At 40.9% G+C, this 19123-nt stretch overlaps 1 protein-coding gene across 14 annotated transcripts in view; it reads left to right on the top strand.

Moving 5' to 3' along the window:
- The window catches only part of MTUS1 (microtubule associated scaffold protein 1), a 116747-nt gene that overhangs the window by 74891 nt on the left and 22733 nt on the right, over positions 1–19123 (top strand). For 13 of the 14 annotated variants that reach the window (XM_071743428.1, XM_071743422.1, XM_071743421.1 and 10 more), the window contains one exon: positions 11798–12015. In XM_071743428.1, the coding sequence (XP_071599529.1) occupies positions 11798–12015 (218 nt within the window). Of the gene's footprint in view, positions 1–7730; positions 8523–11797; positions 12016–19123 lie in introns of those variants that run through there. The other variant, XM_071743432.1, reaches the window with a different exon arrangement.

Consider the following 19123-nt stretch of genomic DNA (forward strand, 5'->3'; position numbering starts at 1 on the left):
ATCAGATTTCAGCTGGAAGAAAAGATCCAGGGAAAAATGCATGGAATTGTTTCATGGTAGGACTTGAAACAGTTGAACGGTCTGGTGAAATGCCTTTTATGTCTAGGTAGTGTGTACCTTGCCTCAACAAGGAGTGATGTAAATGGTTTCTGGATGTTTCTTCCAGCCCTGAGTTTCTGATGCTGAGCTTGGCAAGGTGGACTAGAGTATTACAGAAAGAATGAGTTCAAACATTGCAGCTCTTCCTTTCTGGCTTTGCTTCAGCCATTTCTTCCCTGAGTACCTGTGGGAGCTGGGGTCTTCAGAAAGGCTGGAAAAGGAGAAAGGTTGTCTTGACATCATTCTGCTGTCTGGTGGTGTGTGTGAGGGTTTCCTAGGCATATGTGGATATAGAGTGGGCTTCTTTCTGTATCACAACACGAAGACACACCAGGTTTAAATAACTACAAGTAAGGAAATTGGCAACCCTGAATGTATTCAAGAAGGATGTGGAAGTTAGGAAAAAGGATAAGGACTTGCACTGGGGAGGCAATTAATGTGATCTGGGAAGGGTTTGCAGATGGTATGAAATAGTGCTGGTATTCCCTGTTCCAGTCAGCTCTGGGTGCTGACACTGTAGTCAGAAGGTGCAGAAAGAAGGGCAAAAATATGCCCTGTCCTATGCTTGTGACAAGCAGTAGAGGGCACCAGGCATCAAGGAGGAACTTCCTGTACAGGGAATGGAAATAGAAGCAGAGAGGCGTGAGGAAACCTCTGTCCTGAGCATCACTCTGTGCTTAGTTGTTTGGACAAGTGTGTTTTTCAGGGATGACAAGGCACAGCTGCAACTATAAGAGGTATGAAGAAATAAAGAGGACTGGTTCAGGTGTCTCTGCTACTCAGAGCAATACCTGAACTAGAAACTTACTAAATGTAAACCCCTTATGTAAACATTGGTCGCTTCCAATATAGCATTTTTTTTCCTTGAAAAGCTAGAGAATTAAAAAAAAAAGTTGCCTTTGGTGTGTATGATTAATTGATGTAGTGAAATTCAAATGCTTAAACCAAGGATATTAGATTGACCTATAGTTCACATACTTTAACATGGTCCTCATTAGCTAAATCAAAGGCACACCATTATAGTTCCTTGTGCAATTACTTTACATCCTGTTGTTGTCTTTGTTCTTAAAAAATGTGTGACTTGCTGCAGTGTTGATTTTCTTAAGGTATATGGAGTGTCGTTCCATTACTCTATATAGGGTCAGTCCCTCTCATATCAAAACATCTATACTCTAGGATTTCCATTATTAGAATAAACTAGTTCTGCCATCTTTCCCCTTCCTTTTTCCTCAGATAGTGGTATGTAGCACTCAATGGTTAACTAAGGTGACTCAGGCTTTGTTCTATTTTAGAAAAAGCTCCATCTATCTTACTCTTGGTTAGTTACAAAATAACCACAAAAATTCTGATCCAGTAGTAGTAATCTAAGTGGTGCATGTTAGAGTTGTCTTTGGTAAATTGCATAGCATTTAAAATCTGTCTGGTTTATTTTTCAGTCATCTCTGAATGTGTGCTGGGCTTATAAGTGTTTTTATCTTTGCAGTTCATGTGTGGCTCCTATTCATAATTTGTCATGGCTAGATGAAAAACTGGTTTAATTCTAGATGCTACAGTTCTACTGAACTTGACTAAACTGTGAATTAAATATTAAGCAAAATCACTTCATATATTAAGTATTCAAAACTCTGCTAATGCTTCTGTAGTCCAGGCCTGTGGTGTGGAAGGTGAAATGTGTTATGGGCACAATGCTGAGATTTCAGATATTAGTCAGGCTTGTATGCATACTCTGCATTTAGCAGGCAGGCATCTGACAGATACATTAATTACACACTGCTCAGATCTGTGACTCCTTTAAGTCCTTATAAAAGTGTGGCTTGTCAAGGTTATCCCTTCCAATCTTCTAATATGCTAGAAAATTTGGATATGAATGTTTTGAAGGGATTCTTAAATTCTTTCCTGCCATCTTCACTGACTTTGTCAGTGCAGCACTGCAAGGATTGACAAACATGTGGCCATTTGACATCAAACCTAGTACTGACTTTGTCATCATCAAGGAAAAGAAACAGGTACTGGTGAAAAGACAAAAGACACATGGAACAGTACATGGAGGGCACAGTTCAAACGAATCTTCATTACTGGACTTTCCTTCAAAACTTGCTCTTTAGAAACTGCACAGACCGATCAGGCAGTTGCAGTGATGACATGAATTGAACTAAGACTCGTCTTTGTGATTTTACTTTGGAAGCCGCCAGCAATTTGAAAGATGAGGTATTTTCTGAAATGTAGTCAAGGTATCTTTATAAACATCATAATCAAGCTCCTTGCAAAGCTTCAGGATAGGGTTAATGTAGGTTTTAAAACATAAAATTTAATCTTGAGAAGTGTGAGTAAGGCAAACGCAACATGGAAACTTGGTATGCTTAATCAGTGTAGTAACAGATCATACCATATTACTGGCCAAAGAAAATGTGTTGTTAACATGCTTCCTCTAGGGGGAAAAGCACTGTGTTCCAAGCAATCAGTACTGCATTTGGCAAAGTCCTACAACAGTTGTACAAGGCTGAGCCGTATTCTTTAGGACAGGTGACATCTTAGGGAAACATCAATGTTAATCACTCAGATTAAGGCAAGATTTTGATTGAGAAATGCTGAGGTTTTAATAGATGGTTAATTTTAATAGGCATGTAGATGCAGGGAACCCAGTTCAAAGGCTGCCATGTGGGTAACAGCCTATTGGGGTAGGAACTGGAAAGATGGTGTACTGGGGCTTACCTAGGAGACTTAGTGTAATGTCACAGTTGCACTGATGGTGTTTTCTTTGCCTTGGATCCAAGTATGTTTGCAGTGTCTCCTGATTGCAGGGAAAGCTTGCTCTCCCTCATAAAAAGATGTCAGGGGCATGCCCATAACCCAGGAGAAAAAAATACAGACTGTCACACTGAAGGGCAAAGATCTTGCTACATTCTGTGGTTTATCACTTCAGAGCCTTAAAGAGTGTGAAATATGTGCCAGACTAACTGGCAAGGGGTAGGCTGGCATCTATCTTCAGAAGAACCCTTGTGCAGAAGTAGTTAAGGACTTCTTGTATTCTAGGGAGATCTGGCTGGGAAACTGGCCTTGGTTTGCTGTTTTGGCTTCTTCCCAGTGGCCTGCTGTTTGCAGGTTTCCTCGCCTACCCCATTTCTGTGTAAAGTGCACGTAACTCAGCAGCACCCTTGGTTCGTGCTCCCGTTGTGGTGTCAAGAAGCAGGAAGCTAGTCGGTAGCTGCATGAGGTGTACTGTAGTTTCCAGGTAACAGCCTTAGGCTGCAGGACTCCATAAACATTTGGTTTCTTACCTAATAGCACTAACGGACAGGGAAGCATTTGACATGCTAATGGTTCCTGCTGCAGAAGAAACATGCTCCTACCAGCATGAAACCCTGTGTGGCCAGTGCTGCGAGATGTGTGTGTGTTAAGGGGGTAATTAAAACATTAAACAGGCACAGAGTTCTTTGAAGTATATAAATACATCTGAGATTTCCCTTTGTTTTTCACTGCCATGTGTATCTAGAGAACATCCAGTTCTGTGGCTGAAAGTGAGGAGCAAAAAGGGGATGGGTTTAAAATGCTGTACTGAGGCTAGAAGTCAGTGCTATGATACTGTAAATCAGTGCAGGGGTTGGCATGAGAGGACAGACACAGACATCAGAAACAGTACTTCAGTCTGAATGCTTGGAATAATAAGTGTTCATTCTTCACTTTTGCTCCAGGCTGTAGCAATATTTAAGAAAAAATATCCTGAAAAACCTTCATACCTCTGCAGAGAAGGGCATAGGGATTTCTGCTGTGTGTGTTTTAATCCTGCTGAGTCAGTTGAAGCATCTAGGTCAGGTGTTACCTGCCAGCAGTGAACTGTTGTTCAGTTCCCTGCCTCCTTTTTAAAAGCCTTGGTGATGGTTACTTTTGTTTTGTTCAGAACAATTCGAAAAGGATTTGGTGACAGCTAAAGTAAGCTAATGGTCCTGGTGGCTAACCCTACAGAAGAGGAACTCCAGAGGTTACAGTAAGAGTGAATTAAAGGGAGATCTGTGGTGCTGCTCTAGAAAGGATTTAGTTGTCTTGGACATCAGACTGTGATGATACAGATGGAAGATTCAAGATGAGAAGTGCTGTTTCTCTTCCCCCAGCTTCTTGAAACAAGACCAGCTCAACGGGTGGTTAGAAAAGTTTCTGAGGTATAGCATCTCCTTCAGAATTCGGGCCAGTTATCCACAACTCTGAAAAGTGAATTTGCTTTCCTATGGACTGGAACTGTCTCATGACTGACATGCTTGATGCACGAACACAGCAAGTCAGGGCTGTCTGCACCAGCTTATACAGACACTCCTGGGGCAGAGCTTAGAAACAGAACATCACTTCTTCAAGAGGCTGCAGTCAGCAGCCTGGTCTCTGAGAGGCACACAGGAAGATGTGTGTTAGCCACTTGCCAAGCTGGATGCAGGCAAAAAATACAGTTGGCCAAACTATGAAGCACTTCCTGGGGGATTGGAAGACTTCCATTCAAGTCTAGCTTGTGTCAGGCCCTCTGGAGGCTCCGTTAATTTAGTTTTGTGGTTGATTTCCCTGTATATTTGTCTTAAGCTGCTTCCTGGAGTTCGTAGCCCAGAGCAGGAGTTTGGGGAGAATTTAGGGTGGCAATTTACAGCTAGCCAAATTTCCAAGTGTTCTCAAAGGTAGTGTATGTACCACTGCAGATTAAACCCAACAGCTTCCTTATTTGTATGGATGCTTTAAGTCTGCCTCTCTGAAGTGCCATAGCTTGTCACGAGGCAAACTTTAAAATCAAAACTGTGAGATCAAATGGTTGATCAGGCCTTCTGTTGCATCATTTGAATAGCTTCTAAGTATTGCAGCAGGGGAGAAGGCATCTGGGAGGATAGTGGAAGAATTGTAGAGGGTTTTTTGAGGCTTCAGAACTAACTGTTTAAGGATTAACATACAAAGTGAAGTTACGTGCTTAGTTATGGGCTGGTACAAATGTGAGACTGAGTTTGGTAACTCCTGAAGGGTAAAACCTAGGAACCAGACCCACAGGTCATGCAGTACTGCATCAGTGGGACTTGCTTACAGGAGGAAAAGATAAAGCATTTAGAGTAGATATCAGCAGTGTCTCTGTTCCTCAGGCTCTAATAAAAGCAGGTAGACCTTTAAGTTTACTTTAGTGTTTATTGGTATTATATGGTATATATTTTGTCCAGCTCAAAACTTCAGTGGAGACAGTTAGCTGTTTCATGACTGTAAATACTGCACAGGATATTTGTTTTGTAATGCCTTCCATAATTTGGTTATTTTAGTTCTTTGGTTTTGTTTCGGTTTTTAATAACAAGTATTTTCAGGTATTTCAGTTGAAACTTGACTAATGGCATATCCAGCTTTCAGGAATATATTAAAAGAAACTTCTTCTCCAAGTGTTCCCTTCTATTATACATGGAGAGTACTCTGTTCTGTAGCCCTTTTTAGTCCTTACCTTCTTTTTTAATCTTTAGGTTGCTATTTCTTATTTTTCAAACTCTGCCAGCCAAGAAGTCCAAGGGTGAGTGTGTGTTTGTGGGTTGTTCCTGGGGGGTGGTGGTATGAGAGTGATATGTGTTTGGTTACTGATTACAACTAGGTGTAAAAAAGAGACTTTCTGAAAAAGGGAAAAGTTGATGTATAGCTGCAACTACATGCTTCCTCTTTCATGTTTGGGAAGTGAAAATGTCTGGTTGCTGTTTTAAGTCTGACCCCAGTCCTATAAACTGGTCACCCTTACAGAACATGAAACCACCCAGAAGGCCAAAGGAACACATTTTGGGGGGCATTTTTCACTGTAGTCTTTCTGTAAACTTTTTTGTTTGATATTTCAAATGTGCTGTATTACTTAACACTGTGAAATACAGCTGTTACTGTGGTTTAGTGAGTTTGTGTTGACTTCAAACCTATGCACAATGCTTTTCTCAGATGTTTTAACATGATGGATTTTATTCTTATAACACTAGAGCAATACAAATAGGGGTGTTTTGTGTTTGCTGGTAGCCAATTGTGTGAAGTATTTTGTAATCAGACCTCTTGCTTTGAGTGAGGAGCGTATGAAACACATTGGTTACATTGGTTATGTTCTGGATGGAAGTGATCTTTTTGTGAAGATCAAGACCAGTTTCAAAGAAGAGCTTTTCTTCACAGTGTGTTATAGTAAAGAGCACTTGGCAGCTGGGGTGGATGGGCACACATGTAGATGGGAAGCTGTGAACTTTGGAGCTGGTGGCATGGGACAGGAATGACAAATGGGAGGACTCCATCATCCAAGTTTATCAGTTAGGCTTTTTTATGTAACTAATAGAAAAGATCTGCCCCTAAGCCCTCCTTGGGAGGAGCACAGAGGGCCCAGGGAATATCAGTTAGAAAAAAAGAAAAAGGAGGTATCTTTCTCTACTATTGGTGTTTGTGTCCATGAGGGGTTGTGATACCACTGTGGTATCAGGTCAGTCAGGGGATGGCTGCAAGCTGTGAGATGCTGTCTGTGGAAGATATGACTCTAATGCCTTCCTGGTCCCATGAGTATGCCTGGGCTGGTGTAGGAAGTAAACTGACAAGTGACCAGTAAACTGTCACTGCAGCCAGGGCTTCCCAGTTGGGCTCTTTGGCCAGGAGCACTGTGGTGAGTTGGAAATCTTCCATCTGTGCATGCGTGGACTATCGGCATTCTACAGAACACTTCCCAGCCCAAAGCCATGCTGGTGAGGGTTGCTGTGGTTTTGGATGGATAGCGTAGGTCCTCTGATCCTCGAGCGTCTGTGGGATCATCCCTGGCTCCACAAGCATCCTGGAGCCATGACAGGGCCAAAGGTGTGGTGTGAAAGCTTTCCTTAGCTCCAGCTTGTGTGCTGCTTGGATTCCTGCTCTGCTGGGTGTTGAACAGAATACCAGCTCACCTCTTTGAAGCCAGAGACTGATGCCTTCTGTAGACCAAGATCTGCATTGTGTTGGTCATTGTTTCCAAACTGAAACCAATGATAGGCTGTAATTAAGTCACTGTGTAACAAAAGAGCTAACAGCCTGGTGTCATTATCTACCTGCTGTTAATGGAGCCTACACCAATATTTTAGGAGCTCTCTGCTTAGATGTAAGAAGCCTTAGCTTTAACACACAGACCTGGGAACTGAAAGGCTTAAGCTGCCAAAAATATCTCATTAGTCATTTTTCCCGTATTGCTCTGGTAACTGTTTATTGTTTGTGGACTAAAGGGCTTCCTCAGGATCCCAGTTCTTCCGAAGATTACTAAAAGAGCTCTGCTAGCTGTGGGATTGAGAAGGGCATTTCGTGGGAATGGGACAATGTTCAGGGTGCTCACAAGTGTAGTCTTGATCCCTCTCTGCAAACATTTGAAGAAGGACAGGTACATAATCCCCTTGTTGAATGCACAATTGAAATAACTTAAGTTCTGTTGAACTGTTTGGCTTTCAGCTCCTGCAGGCAATCCAGGCTCCTTTTGAGCCTTTGTGCTGGAAAGGAAGGGCTGCAGCGTTCTTGCAGAGCGTTTGGCTGCATTGCAACAAACCCGGTTCCTGATGCCCAGGCATACTTTGATTGATGCACAGATCAGATGACTGTTGGGAGTGGCTTTGGGGGTGACGTCCCACATACAGTGATGTCAGCAAAAGATTTTAAAAAATTCAGGTGTGGCATAATCTCCCAATTAAACTGATTAGTCCTCTGGCTGAGTCCTGAGAAGGAGGCTGGCTCTAGAGCCCTGCTCGTTAAAGCATTTTATTTAGTGCCTTTGTCTTGCCTTGCACTAGACTTTTACTTAGTACTTTCACTGCAGTGTGCTGTAAATTGAGGTAGCCCATATCAGGGGCTGTTGTGCTAGCTTTTGTGCTATCCAGGGAAGTTTGCTACCAGCTCACAAATGTCCCTGACTGCTTGGAAGCTGTGACACTTGAAGAGGTCCTGCGAGTCCTGTGGGATCAAGATGGAGTGCCTTGCTGCTCTGCTGGCAGAAGTGAAAGCTGGCCAGGAGGCAGTGCAGGCTGGACAGAAGGAGCTGAAGCATGACATGGAAACATCTCAAAAGGAAATCAGAACAGTATTGGCACTGCAGAGGAGCCAGCAACAGGTGAAAGAAGATCTCAAAGCAGAGGTGAAGTCCAGTCACTTGGATATAAGAACTGTGCTTGAGGAAATCCAGCGAGTCAGAGAAGAAATGGAAGCTCGATTAAATACTCAGGCTGATCTGGTCTTGCTGATCAAAGAAGTGAGCACCAATTTAACATGTGTAGACAAGGCTTTCCAGAAAATGGAGGAGAGGCAGAAAGTTTTTACCAGCCTGCATCTTCCTACAAGAGAAAATGTTGAGCAAGGATTTTTCTTTGAAAAATGCTTACACAAGACACACATGGGTTTTGAAAAAACTGTGGAAGCTAACAGTTTGGATGAGGAATGTGAAAAGAAGGTGCTTAGGGGTAAGACAATGGTGATGGCAAAGGTGTGGGGAGAAGAGCGAGGTTGTTCTACTTGTGCTTGGCAAATAGTTTGCTTAGGCTATTTGGAATGCTTTTGAGAAATGTAATTTCTTAGGAATTTGAATCTCTTGTCTATGCTCATTAGAAAGTGTTTTCTTTACTATACAGACCTTCCCAGACATGATAAGCAAAGGACGGCTTTGATTTGGCTCTGCAAAACAAAAAGTGGTTGATAGATGTTTCAGCCAGTAGTTCAGTGATGCTGCACAGCATAGAGAGACTTAGGAGTCCAGTGGTACCGGGCAAGTTCTGATAACCAGCCAAGTACTGGGCAGTACCCTAGGACTTAAATGGAACTTGATGGAATGCACCCTGGTGTACAGCCAGTTTGTATTTCTTGCTTTTGAATGCCTGTTAACTAGAGAAGTTTTGTATGGGAAACAGTTTGCTTTATGGAAAAGCTTGGTATGGCTCTGATACTCTCTCCAGAAAAGTAAAGTCAGCTGCTGCCATCTCTGTAGTGGCTGTAGAGGGAGTGGGACAATTTTTGGACCTTACCAAGGCCACGGGCTCTTCTTTTTACCAGGAAGATACTGAATTTTCTGTGATCAAAAGGCTTAGCTTTTGCAAAATCACTGCTAATTTATTTATTTATTTATTTCACTGTATGAAGAAGAATAGGACCTTGGATGGTGATTCTGTCTTGTTACGGTGCTACATGTGGTACTTGAGAATCTGATTTTTAGTTTTCAGAAACTGAGCATTTCAACTTGATTGAGTGCAGTGTTTTCAAGCCTGTTGGAGAGGAATCAAACCTCTAACATAAGGGTGCAAATTGTTCTGCTTTACAAGTCGGCCTGTTCAAAGAGGGCAAATAAAATGGGCAAAGTGACTTGGGCTGGTAACCACTACTGTCTTTAATTCAGTCCATCACTGATGTGTTGTATCAGTAATTACACTCATGATGCTTTTGTTTAATGGAAGCGTGGGTTTTGTTTTGACATCAGAGCATGCCTCAATACAAATCTGGAAGTAATCTGTCATTGCCCAGAGGTACACAGGCCATAAATAAGCACTGAAGTGTCACTGGTGTTTATCTGTAGAGGCAGTTCATGCTGCAGAGGGTTCATGCTAGCAGAGAAATGCTTTTCGGCATTTGAAGTGGCTGCCTATAGGACGTGACTGTGATAAAATTGCCAACAGGAACGCTGCTGAATTTCTGTAGTGCATGTTTTTTGTTCAGCTTTTCTTAGTACAATATTCAGGGTTGGCTTAGTTGGATGTTTGAGCTTCAAGGAAAAGACTTGGTAGTCTGAGCAATGAGAGCAATAGTGTGAAACGGGCAAACTGATAAAGGCTGGTTGAACTCAAGAAATGGTGCATATCTGAAGTCTTGTGTCATTTGTAGTTAGCTGTTGTGTCACTGTACTTGAATGAAAGGACTTCATTTGGTAGCCATATGTGATGTAATTTTTTCCCAGAATAAATATTGTTTGCAATCATTCAAGTTTAAATCAGCTCTGTCAGGGTCCTATGAATGGATGTAAAACTAATTTCGTGTAGTTAATTAAATTATGAAATTAGCATCTGTATCAGTGAATTTACCCAGTAACCTTAAAACAAAAAGAGTGCTCTAGTTCACTCTTTATTGTAAATAGAGCAGTCAGGAAGGGAGGTGGAATACATGAGAGAGTAGGAGGGTGTGAGCCAGTAGGGCAGGGAAGGATTGACTGTACATGTTTATTCCCGAGTCCCTGCTCTTTTTTCCTCACTCCTTGATTATTCTCACTTGTGACATTTTAAAGAGCTTCAGATTATTTTCTTAAACACAGCATTCTCCATAAAATTGCTGGAAATCTGACACAGTTGGTATGAGAGGTGACAGAAAATCTTGCCTAGAGAGGATTTATTTGTAAAATTAATAGACTCGGGAGACCTACACCTGGCTCAATAAGAGATGCAGAGAGGATGTTAGTATTTTGAACAAGAAGCTTGTTTTCAAATGCTTTGAAAACAAGTGAAGGCTGTGCAAGACTGATGTTTTAATGCAATAATTGATGTGTCAGTCAGACTAACTAACTGAGAATCAAAGCCTTTGTTATTAATACTGTCTCTAGTTGTGTGATTGGACCTTACACTGCTAGACTTTTCCAGAATCACTTGACAACCTTCATACCAGGTGCTTGGGTTTCAAAAAGGATTCAGGAGCAACTGCTACTCGTTGGGCAGTGGTTAGTTTGTGTGCCTGGGTTTTTTTCTGCATATTCCTGTTTTTCTTTTCTCTAAATCTCCCCTCTCAAGTTTTTTTAATTTTATCTTGAAGAAATCTTGTTAAGTTGAAACTGTACAAAGTAATCTGCTTAGATGTCTTCATTAAATTGCCAAGGGATATTTATGTATTGCATCAGCCTTTTATTGCAAAAGTGTTTGCTTGTTCCCCATATGATCAAATGGGGAAGATTGGCCCTATCTACACAGCACTACTCTACTCCCTTTCTAGTCCAAAGGCAGCAGAAAAACCTGTAACCTCTTCAGTGTTTACGAATCAAACGCTGGGTTAGGTAATGTGGTTTCCCCTGACATGAGATGATTGTGTGCTGTGAAGAGATTGAGCTTGCAACATACTAGAAATAATAAATCAACCATGTAATTCTTGGGGTGTGAATAGTGGCACGGCAAACTTCAAATAAATTACATTTAAAAGCATTTTTTTAAAAGCATCACCCTTGCAACTGAAGTTGCTGACATTACAAAATGCTGCAAGAACTCCTGTAAATAAAGCTCAAACCTGAGCTGCAGAAAAGGTAATTTTTGTAATGAAAATTTTCAAAGGGAAAAAACCACCAACCAAACATAGGGAAAAATTGTTTTGTATTCATCAATACTTTGCAGGAAATATGAAATCCTTGTGGTAAACAAAAACGGTCACTCTTCTGCTAGAAATAATTTAGTGGATAGGTAGGATGACAGACATCTTCACTTCATGACAATGTTTGCTCAAAGCGTGAAGTGAAGAGTATCATGAAAAGTAAGCCACAGACTGCATGAAGGTGATAATGAAGTGCAAAATACTGTGTACAACATTATGGTGCTAGAAATTGCCAGGGCAGATGATAGTGTCTGCTCTGTAGTGCTACTGAAGTAACCCTTTCTCCTAGGCATTATTTTAGGAAGTGCTTATGAGAATTTATAATTACATTCTTTTGCATGTGTCTTAAGTTTTGGTGAGATGTCAACATAAAGTGCATATTAATGAGCTGTTGTTGTTGTTTTAGTTGACAAGGGCAAGCAGCGGAGTCCCAGGAGCTCGTGCATACAGACTCAAGCAGCCCCAGATGTGCATTCACCTGGCACGAAAACAGCTGAGCTGACACAGTGCAAAGCAAAATGTGAGGCCCAGAGTGGAATCATCCTGCAGCTGAAAAAATTCCTGACAAGCAGTAACCAGAAGTTTGAAGCATTAACAGTTGTGATCCAGCACCTGCAGTCCAAGGTAAAAACCCACATTTATTAAATTTTGGCTTTATTTTTTTGAACTCTACTCAACAAGGTCCTTTGAAAATATTAATATAGTGTTATGTAATATCTGTGTGTTCCATTCCAGTGATTGCTCTTTTCCCTTGAGGTAGCAGTAAACCTGCTGCTGACATCATCTGGATAGAAAAAATAAAACTTTGACAATGGGTTTTATGGCCTCTGCAGCTTTACTTCCTTGTCAGAAGTTTTTGAATGTTTTGTAGTCAGTGTCCTTCAGGGTTCAGTATCTTTCCAAGTCAATATTTCAGGTTTTGCCCTTCTAGAAAAGACCAGTTTCACCAGGTTGTCTGTATTACCTTGCTTTCTTATCTGGCGTTGTGTAGGAAAGTATATGAGAGGTAGATACATTGTTGAGCTATTCAGAATAAAGTGTGAGTTGTAATTATTGTATTTTTGTATTTATTGATTTTTGGGTTGTTTGGGGTTTTTTTTTGTTGTGTTTTGGGTTTTTTTGCATCCTGTGTTATTGGTGCTGTCCTAAAATTATCAACATTTCATAAAAAAAAAAAAAGCACCTGGAACTTAGAGTGGAATAATCTGATGTGGGTTAATATTTGTTCTTGTCTGTTTGGCATACATAATGACCTACTCAGTTTGACATTACACTAGAAAGTTTTGGTCTGGTTTGAAAACTTCTGAGAGAAGAAAAATCTGAAGTTAAGGAAACCATTACAGTTACAGATTTACACTGCAACAGTTGGTGCAGGTTTTAATAGCAGTTTCTCTTATATTTGTAACTAATGTTCCAGCTGTTCTGACATGTGTTGATTTTATGGTCTGGTATACAAAAAAATCACTGATTTGTCTTAGTGTGCTGCCAGGAATGTAATATTCTCTTCTTGTATAACAATTTTCCTGCTTTTATTTAGTCTAAAAATACTACATTTAAGTCCAAGTTTTGGTTCAACTCAGTAAGAGGAGTGGCTCTTGGCCAGTTCTGTGGGTTTGCTTTGGTTGGTGTTTTTAAGCTCTTCATTGGAACACCTCTTTCTCCTAAGGAACGAGTTTAAGAGCTTCAAAGCAATTTGACATAGTCAGATGACTGCCCTCTAATACAGAATTGTGAAATTTAGTGTCAAATTCTCACTGCTAAACTTCTGTGCAATTTCCTAAGTACTGTAAAATGAGCACCTTAATTTTCAAAAACTTCCATAGTTAAATATTTTGTCCTAGATTATTCTCTCAAGTATTTTGTATTGCAATTTTTTAAAATTTAGGAATACTTTATCAAAGTCATATTTAATCGTGTCTTATGACATAAGAAGCCTGCCATATGTATTTGCTTCTTCCAGGCTGTTTTACAGGTCACATAGTCTAAATATGAATTAGTTTTTAGGGGGAAAGAAAAGGAAAACAAGTGGTGGTGAAGATGGAGTGAAGAGAGAACAGAAAACAGTACTTTTGCTTCTTTGTTATTCTTTTACAGGTGAAAAGATAAGTTTTATTTCTATCAAATTATATAAAATCAGTGAAGTCTAAGCACAAGAAACTGAACTAAATATGACATACTGAGGTACTTTCACACCAGTTACTGGTACTGAGGTTGTTCTCTCTTTTTCCAGGATAAGGCAGTGCTCACTGTACTTGTATACTTACCATAAAGGTGAGGACTCTTCTGCCATGGTGGTGTAAGGAATAGTTAGAATCTGGTTAGTGGAGGAAACATCTTGTGGGATCTGTGTTTTAGGGAGCCCTGTGAGAGTAGTTCTGGTTTTGTTGTTTATTTTGGCTTGGTTTGGTTTGGTGTTTTTCCTTTCTGGTGAGGTATGGTGTCTGCTATAGCTAACTTAATCTGAAGAGGACATTTGGGTTTTTTTCTGGAGTCTCTGTTGGAGACCTCATCTATGTAGTTTCCAGGTTCTTTGGATAAGGTTGGGAAGAAACCTGAACTTGAGTTTTAGCTTCTAAGTCAGGGGCTTGTAGTGTAACTACCACAAATCAAACTGAAAGTAGCTTCAGTTTTTCTGGTTTAAAAAAAAAATAAATCCTGTTTAGCTGATTACATGAAGAACAAAGCTATGCTTCCATTCCTCCCAGCAGAGCAAGTGTGAAGTGACACGATGCAGTGTAAGCTGATGAAACAGCTTGGCTGTAACTGGAGGAGGGTCCTGCTCTGGACTCCTGGTGCTGATCAGCTTGCACCACTGGAAAGCTAACGCAGCCACAGGAGAGCATTTCTTTGCCAGGATAGCAACATGGGCTGCCCTGTTGTGTGGTCAAAGCCAGTGAGAAAGTGACATGGGGTCTCCTGGCCAAGTGGAGAAAAGAGCTGGAGTGAGCTCTCGGATCATGCTGAGGCTGTCAGCCTAGCCTGAGCCTCTTGGCAAAAGCTGCCCCAGCCTCTCCCACTTTCACTGTGAAGCTGAAGTTACTGGGATGTGATTCAGCTGCTGGGTTTGTTTAGGTTTGCTTTCCTGGTTTTGTGGGGTTTTCTAGGTCCAAGAGGTCCCAATGCATTTCTGCACAGAAGTTAAAAGTTGCTTCTTATGAGGTCATTTGAAATGGGATAGCTGCAAACAAAATCAGGGCTTGCTGGCAATGACTTCTGTCAAAAATGCAGCCATCCCCTCTGGAGTGAGGTGGAAAGGCTGCTGTTGAAGGGTTAAACACTTCTCTGCAATGCTTCTCTGCTGTTTCCAGCCCAGCAGGAATCTCTCGCAAAACTCTGCCTGGGCTCAAACCTGTTTCTTGTGAGCCTTATCTTAGAGCTGTCAATGTTGCCTCTGATAATACCTTCACAACTGAGCAGTCAGGATTTGTCCAGGGAATTTCTATGCCTAGCTACCTTAGTAAGACTCTTCTGAATTTAAAAATCCTAAAACCCTTTTTTTTACCTTGTGGGAGCTGCAGTTTCACTAGCTTAATACCACATGGAAACCCTCTCGGCATCCAGAGTCCTTGATTGCAGTGAGCAGTGTGGCTGATGAGAACACTGATCTGTAATGAGTTTTTTCATTGTTAGAGAGCTGTGTCTGTGCTAGTGGTGTTCGAAACACATCAAGCTGCAGGTTAATCACAAAACCAAGCTTAGTCTATCTAGACCCTACTGCCCTTCCCCCAGTCCTTAGTAATTCTTGTGAGTTGACTGTTTTCCTGTCTTTAAGTCCAAATGAGAAAGTACAGAGGAAATGGTGAAATCAGCCATTTACAATAAGTGCATGAATTGCCAAGGAAAGCCATCTTCTGTTAACCCTTAACTGCATTGAGCTCAAATTTGCACCACTGCGTTTGAGTTGATCTTTTAACTTCCTATGGTATTCAATTTCCATATTAATTTTGAATTTACTTTTTGTCCCTTCAGTAATGGATATTTTCATGAAGGCTTTAAGTACATGATTTAGCATATGTGCTGCAAGTTGGGCTGTGGCTGCCACTCCTTCAGCCCTGCCCTCTCTTCCCTTGCACTTGTGTCTGCACAGGCTGGTGCTTGCCTGGCTTTGAGAATCCAGTTTAGGTATCCAGTCAGGAAGAAAAGGGAAAAAAAAAAACCCAAAACTGTCTCTGGTGTTACTGGTCTGTCCATACCAAAGGGTTAGGGGTATAGAGTTTCCAGGGTTGGAAGGGACCTTAAAAATCATAAAGTTCCAATTCCCCTGCCATGGGCAGGGACACCTCCCACTAGATCAGGTTGCTCAGAGCCCTGTCCAGCCTGGCCTTAAAAACTTCCAGGGAATGGGCCTCCACCACCTCTCTGGCCAACCTGAGGTTCCAGTGTCTCACCACCCTCATGATGAAGAGCTTCTTCCTAACATCTAATCTAAATCTACCCTCCCCTAGTTTGGATCCATTCCCCCCAGTCCTATCACTACCTGACATCCTAAAAAGTAGTCCCTCACCAGCTTTCTTGTGGGCCCCCTCCAGATACTGGAAGCTACAATAAGGTCTCCTCAGAGCCTTCTCTCCAGCCTGAATAACTCCAACTCAGTCTGTCCTCACAGGAGAGGTGCTCCAGTCCTCTGATCATCTTCATGACCCTCCTCTGGACACACTCCAGCACATCCATGTCTTTCTTGTATCAGGGGCTCTGGTATCACAGAGATGCCCCATGCAGTGTCTTACTGCAGGAAGGAGTGGGAGTTCCCACCCCCATGGTGGGGCAGCAGTGTGTGCCTGAGAGGTCTGCAGCTGTGGTTAAGAGCCAGATTCTCCCTTGGGAAGGGGACTCCCAAACTGGGATAGTTCTTGCGATGCCTCACAGAAGTGTGTAACACACTGGTGGAACTGAGGCCATGGGGACTCCTGCCTGAGCCTCTACCCTCTCCTCGCAAGGGGTGCTCAGCCCCTGCCAGGCTGCCTGAGCACTGCAGCTGGGGAGGTCAGAGCTCTAACTCTCTGTCATCTGTAAACTCTTACATGTTTCAGGGAGGAGGGTGTTTGTTTTGGCAGCAGCTTGGTTTTAAATCTGGTTTTGGCTGAGTGAAAAGGTAACAACGTTAAGAGTGGTCTGAACAACTTTTAGACTCTTCCAAGTGTGAATTGACAAATGCTCCGTTTCCATCAATCTAATGCATAAATTGTTACTACTCAGGTTGCATAAAAACATGGTAAAATGTTTAATTTTCATAAACACAATTTCTTCAGTTCTTCTAGTTTAATAAATTAATCTGTGTTTAGAGAGCTCTCTACAGATTCTGCTGCTGAAGTTGAGCTTCCAGTTTGTCTCTGTGCCACAGGATGTGCTAAAACTAAATTTGACTGTTGTGCTTCTTTTGGTATGGTTGTGGGAAGAGTGGCATTTACAGTCCATACCGTGCTTGGGAATGACTGCAGTGACACCTTCAAGCAATGTCCTTCATAGAGGGAAATGCCATTTGAGAGTTTATAAAGCCTTGACAGTAATAAGTAGGTACCATTAATTGGGAATGTGACACAGGAAGCAACACAAGTAATGTGCTACAAGTTGTGTGGCTGACTTCAGTATTTTTAGGTGGAAATAGAAATTACTTATTAGAATATGAGCTACTATAACTGGCATTTCCTGACATGTGGATGACTATAAGACTCAAGATACCAGTTTTCTTGGATGTTTTAGCACTTCAGAGTTTTCTTCCCATCTAGCACTACATGGACATATGTCTTGGAAAAAATTGCCCTGGAGTTTATGGAAGGTCAGCAGAAAATGTTTATATTTATTAAATGAGAAACGTATATGCAGCTGAAGGAGCAGAAGTATGCATTGCATCACTAAACCCAAAGCCATTTATAGTAAAAGGAAGAGTTTTTGAACAATCATATTTTTGGCTTTAGTCCAAAATGTATCATCAGACGTACTGTTTAGAGCAACTGCCTTAGCATTAAATTTATAGTTTCGATTTTCTAGAATTAACATCAAACTTGGCTGGTTCTCATAAGGTTTTTCTTCCAGTGTGTACTTCTGTTCTTTAAATCTGGCTTCCAAAAATATGGATGTATCTTTTTACAAGAGGGAATAAGGATATTTAATTTAGATGAACTTTATATTTCTTTACCTTTAAAAACAAAACAAAACAAAGCCCAAGCAGAAGATAATACCTTAAATTTGAGCAGTTTGACTATTTTCTGTTTGGTAAAGGAGAGTATTTGAGTAATGACACAGTAGCTTCCCCCTTTAAAGCAAACCTAGGCTTATAGCAGTTTGCATCTGACAGGTAGCTTTTGGAAAGCAAGGAAGTTTCAAATGGTTCTCAAAGTCCATGGAACACTTGGCTGCTCATGGACAAGAATAATTTTCGCAGCAGGCTGGAGATTTGAGAGCTATAACATCCAGAAAAATATTTTAATCCATTAATTACTGTGAAACTCGGCTCTGGTGGAAATAACTTTTCATAAGATGCTTCATTTAAACATTTGGTTTCAAAATTGGTTACAGCTAGAGAGACTTAGGAATCCTGTCCTATAGCACTCCTAGCCTAGGAAAAGGTGTCTTGAGAGAAGATATCTTTGACTGACAGAAACTTTGTGTTTCAGGCAATCTATGTTGCTTTCTATGAAGATGTTGATTCTCATGACTCCCTTTTCATTTCTCCTAATTTGAGTTTTTTCAAGATGCAGAATTGATAACAGTACAAAACCGATGCATCAGTTACAAAATCACAAGTAAAGGGAGCAATTAGTGAAATAAAGAAAATATCATCTTTGCCTTTTTTTACTACCTTTTCAGATGGCATTCTAACCAGCCTTTTAAAACTGAGATGATGTAAAGAAAATACTATAATACTGTACTCAAGGGTAGGATCTCATACTCTAATGTCTCAAAGAACTTTATAAAGATAATTGTAATTTTAAAAATGTGAGAATTTAAGTTGTGACAGTGTAACTTGTCAAAGCTGCATGGTATCTGGTGGGAACTGTGTTACACTGAGGTAAGAGGAACTGCAACAAAAACTTTGTAAAACACTGAGAAATAAGTAAGTGCTTAAATAGGGTAATTTCTTTTTTTAATTCAGAATTATTACACAGAAGGAAGAAGACAATCTGACTGGTGAAAACTCAGATTGGAGTTCAAAAATTCTGTGGGACAGAAAACAGGCTCTTAGAGAGAAATGGGGTCAAGTAGCCCATATTACTCCATTTGGACTAAACTTTGTAAAGCTGTTTCATGAAGGTGGATGTCCCTTCTAAGTGGGAAAACAAAGATTCCATATGCACATAAGATCCCATTTGAAGTTTGTAAAGGCATAAAGAGCTTGCAAACATACAATCATTCTTAAATATTGAGTGACTCATAGGAATCCTGTCTGGCTGGTTCTACTTCAGTGTTTTACACACTAAACATCAGGGACTAAAACATCTGATCCTTCATAAAGGTGTCTAGCAAATGAGAGAAGTAAAATAGTAGAAATGGCAGTGAGTGTCTCAGCTAGTGGTGTAAGTGTTGTGTTCTGAAGCTTAATTGAATTCTGTTTGAAGTATTGAGTAAAGGTGAGAACTGGTTGCTTATTTCATTTGATAGGAAGGCAATGCATAGCACCAGCAGGGTCAAGAGTAATTTGGAAGTAGCCATTTCACTGTGTATTTATTGATTTGAATTGTTAATGACATTTTCACTTCATTGCAGTAATGATCTCCTTTAAAAAATACACATG

The sequence above is a fragment of the Heliangelus exortis genome, chromosome 4, assembly GCF_036169615.1.
Source record: "Heliangelus exortis chromosome 4, bHelExo1.hap1, whole genome shotgun sequence".
NCBI classification, from domain to species: domain Eukaryota; kingdom Metazoa; phylum Chordata; class Aves; order Apodiformes; family Trochilidae; genus Heliangelus; species Heliangelus exortis.